This window comes from Corticium candelabrum, chromosome 3, assembly GCF_963422355.1.
Source record: "Corticium candelabrum chromosome 3, ooCorCand1.1, whole genome shotgun sequence".
Classification (NCBI taxonomy): domain Eukaryota; kingdom Metazoa; phylum Porifera; class Homoscleromorpha; order Homosclerophorida; family Plakinidae; genus Corticium; species Corticium candelabrum.
The window spans coordinates 8794317-8798729 of NC_085087.1; the positions used below are offsets into that span (position 1 = coordinate 8794317).

Below are 4413 nucleotides of genomic sequence, written 5' to 3' on the forward strand. Positions count from 1 at the left end.
TATGCCATGTGTATGTAATAAAGTCGTTGAGCTGCATAACACTTGTAGTCCGTGGGCTAGGTCTCAAAAAGACGAAGAGTTGCATTCCACCCACGTGAAGACACACATTTCTTTTTACGAAACGTTAGAGGAATCCATTTAAAGCATTTCTTCAATTGTCCCCCTTCGCGAATGTTGTCCGTTCGGTTGCATTTGTCTATTTTTGGTACTGACAGCGAGTACGCTCTGTACTCCGAGGGCAGACTCTGTTTTCTAGCATTTATAAGCATAACATTAACTTGAAGAAGAAATATATGAGTATTTAGACAGCAGCTATTCAAAACATAACGAGAGACTGAAAAAACACGAAAAGATTGCGGTCAAGTCTCTGCACTAACGTGCGTTAGCGGCAATGCTGTTTCTCTTGCCGTCATCAGCAAAGACTTAGAGTGCGTTTACACTGAGTGCCTAGTAGCTTTATATCCTCGTTTGCGAAGTCTTGTTTAAACTCAGCTGTGTTCACACCTACGTTCATATCTAGTCAAGCGACTCTGCTAGCTATCTAGATGTATATGTACCATATTTTCGCCTCTAGCTTCCAGTGTCCTTGAGTCAAGGCTGCTCTAGTGTGAACGCACCTTCGTTTTGCTTCTAACCTTTGTACACGGTATATTTGTACATACTCTAGTAGCATATCCTCACCGGGCGATTTTTTTTTGGGCTGAGTTGTAGGTTGAGCGTGGGTGTGGGCAGGTAGGCGTTCCGCGCAACAACTAAACCCACCAAGGCGACGTTTAGAACGCATCGCTTACAGTGACAACAGTTCTTACAGATACACACACAATTTGGCACCGATTGATGGGTACATTGAGACGGGACCCCATATCGAAACCACACAACGGTGATCGATGTAAAATGAGCTTCGACCAAGATTAGTGACGACCACAGACGTTAGCAAGACTACGGTGTAGCGAATTGAAAGTTTTTCAAAAGGGCTCACGGTTTTGAACGTCGTCTAACTACAGCTGCTTTCTCTACAGATCGAATTCAAGTAAATTGGACGACAGGTAATGTCATCCATAATAAATATAATCTTTTTATTTTTTTTAAAAATTATTTTCGGTCGGTTTTAGTATTACTTAGCTAAATTCAACTGTACATCGACATGCAGTGTGTACATGCATGCATCGAATTGTTTACTATATGTGGCAAATCTAATTTTGTGTGAGATTACACATACATACATATATACATACATACATACATGCATGCATACATATGTATCTATATATTTGTATATATATTTTAATAGTATGTATGTTGTATAATATGCTGCATAATATACTGCATAATATACTGCATAACATACTGTATAATATACTGCATAATATACTGCATAACATACTGTATAATATACTGTATATATACTGTATAATATACCGTATATATACTGTATATATACTGCATAATATACTGCATAACATACTGTATAATATACTGTATAATATACTGTATATATACTGTATAATATACTGTATAATATACTGTATAATATACTGTATAATATAATGTATATATACTGTATAATATACTGTATAATATACTGTATAATATGCTGTATATGTAGTAGTTAACGCATGGTAGGGAGATCATATCCAGTTTATTGACCGAGGTCTTGAGGGGCTTCCCAAGATAATTAGCCGAGGCTAATTATCGAGGAGAAAGCCCCTCAAGACCTCGGTCAATAAACTGGATATCGTCGACCCTACCATGCGTTAACCTATTTGTTGCATGTTTAACATCCTACTGTAATTAGAGTTCATAGATTATTCAAGTTGAATTAGAGTGGTTGTGTATTGCAATGACAGCTAGAGTTTTTATGTCAAACAACCACATTTTGACAGCTGTGAAGTGTTGTTGACGTGCACGTCAGCCCCATAAGGCCACGTGCTCAAAAGTATTAGTACAGTACAGTATCGACGTGTTTTGCCAGCGTGATGTCGGATCAGAAAGAAGACCGTAATAGTGATCAGGACGACGACTTTCAGCCGCCAACAAAGATGAGACGCATTGGTTCCAAAAAGCTTACCACTAGTACTAGCCAGCTTGACAGCAGATTTGCTGAAAAGACGAGTACGGACAAAGTACAGGAGTACAGCAAGGGTACGGTTTTGCAAGAACACGACTGCCTGCAACAGTCGGGCGATGCGAACATTTGAAGCATGGAGAAGCAATCGAAACAAGGATGCTTCACAAGAAGAGCAGGTACCCACAGACATTCTCTCAACGAAGGATTCACAACTTTTGCAAGAGTGGCTAATATGCTTCCTACTGGAGGCGAGGAAGACCAACGGTGACAAGTATCCTCCAAAAACTCTCGTACATTTGGTGTGTGGGCTACAACGTGTACTTCGAGCTCGGCACAGAAGGATTCGTTTAATTTTTCAACAAGGCAGACCATCGTTTTGAAGGTTTGCGCAATGCTCTTGATAAAATCTGTCGAGAATTACGTCAAGAAGGACTAGGAACGATCCGCAAGGGTTCCAGTGTATTCACTGCTGAAGAGAAGACAGTCTATGGAAGAAGGGAGTAATTGGCTTAGACACACCTGTAAAACTACTGAGGGCAGTATTCTTTTATAATGGGATAAACTTTGCTCTTCGAGGTGGTGCGGAGCACAGAAGCCTCAAATGGAGTCAGGTGACTAGATGCAGCCAAACCACAGACGGATTGTCAAAAGTCTGTTACATTTATGTTGAGCACGGATCCAAAAATCATAGTGGTGGACTACGTGATTTACGGCATCCAAACAAAAAAGTCACAAGGTAAATTATAGTCAAGCTCCAACGTGTTTCTGTAAGGTAATAGCATTTTGTGGTTTGTGGTTTATCAGATACGCTAATGAAGAAGCTGGTGACCGTTGCCACGTAAAAATTTTGGATCTCTATCTTAGTAAGTTGCCAGCAGGATTTTCTCGAGAAGCCTTCTATTATAAACCTTTGTCGTCTACTCCTTCATTTGGTCCTTGGTATTCAAAGCAAGTAATCGGTCATAACACGTTGGCTACAATGATGAAAGTGATGACAGCTGAAGCTGGTCTTCCGGTTCGAACCGACCACGCTCTTCGAGCTACTAGTGCGACAAGGCTGTTTCAAGTGGGAGTTCCCGAACATGTAATTCAAGGCAGAACCGGCCACAAAACCTTGCAAGCACCGAGACAATATCGAGAGCCATCCGAATTGCAGCAAATGGCAGCGTGCAAAGTTTTGGACAATGGCCATGGACACACCGATTACACTGACGCAAAAGTCAAGGAGTCCGGAGAGACAACGGAACAGGCAGATGAGCTGAAAGTAGTCGAGGTCGAACAGCCGTCTGAAACGGGAAGACAGAATCCGGCGCCATTTGTCATTTCTGACTGCGTCTTTACAAACTGCAGTACTGTGAACATTATTATTGGTAAAGAATAAGCTTGTAATCTAAAATAGGTATGCCCATGTATTGATTGCTAGTTGGTTTGCAGTATACAGATTCTGACCGGTCAATATACGTTTATTGACCGGTAACTAGACAACATGTGGTTGAGTTGCTATGGTAGGAGTGTAATATAACTAGAAAAAGAATCCTAGCAACGGCGGAATAAACACCCAAACATGCAACAAATACTGTATAATATGCTGTATAATATACTGTATAATATACTGTATATATACTGCATATATATTGTATAATATACTGTATAATATACTGTATATATACTGTATAATATACTGTATAATATACTGTATATATACTGTATAATATACTGTATATATATATATATATATATATATATATATATATATATATATTGTATAATATACTGTATAATATACTGTATATATACTGTATAATATGCTGTATAATATACTGTATAATATACTGTATAATATACTGTATAATATACTGTATAATATACTGTATAATATACTGTATAATATACTGTATAATATACTGTATAATATACTGTATAATATACTGTATAATATACTGTATAATATAATGTATATATACTGCATATATATTGTATAATATACTGTATAATATACTGTATAATATACTGTCTAGATATACTGTATATATACTGTATAATATGCTGTACATATACTGTATTTGCCAATCTTGTGGCAAGGAATGCCGTTCAAAAGCAGGTGTTAAATCCCACCAGAGACACAGAGGACACTAAAGAGAGTCATCACTGTTATCAGTGGACATGCCATCATCATATATACTGTATAATATACTGTATAATATACTGTATATATACTGTATAATATTCTGTATGATATACTGTATAATATACTGTATATATACTGTATAATATACTGTATAATATACTGTATATATATTGTATAATATACTGTATAATATACTGTATATATATACTGTATAATA

The 4413-nt window shown here is 37.3% G+C and overlaps 1 protein-coding gene across 1 annotated transcript; it reads left to right on the forward strand.

Annotated features, from left to right (window-relative positions):
* The first annotated feature begins 1976 nt into the window (after nt 1-1976).
* Nucleotides 1977-3535, forward strand: LOC134177792 (uncharacterized). Its single transcript, XM_062644573.1, has 4 exons — nt 1977-2142; nt 2201-2339; nt 2544-2804; nt 2873-3535. The coding sequence occupies exons 1-4, from the start codon at nt 1977-1979 to the stop codon at nt 3447-3449; spliced, it is 1143 nt and encodes a 380-aa protein (XP_062500557.1). The 3' UTR covers nt 3450-3535.
* The last annotated feature ends 878 nt before the right edge of the window (nt 3536-4413 follow it).

Excerpts from the sequence above, each read along its gene's own strand:
- LOC134177792 (XM_062644573.1), top strand. The coding sequence starts at position 1,977 with ATGTCGGATCAGAAAGAAGACCGTAATAGTGATCAGGACGACGACTTT. Across the intron at positions 2,143-2,200 it reads AGTACAGGAGTACAGCAAGG|CATGGAGAAGCAATCGAAAC; the intron begins GTACGGTTTTGC and ends GAACATTTGAAG. Across the intron at positions 2,340-2,543 it reads AGGAAGACCAACGGTGACAA|AGAAGACAGTCTATGGAAGA; the intron begins GTATCCTCCAAA and ends TCACTGCTGAAG.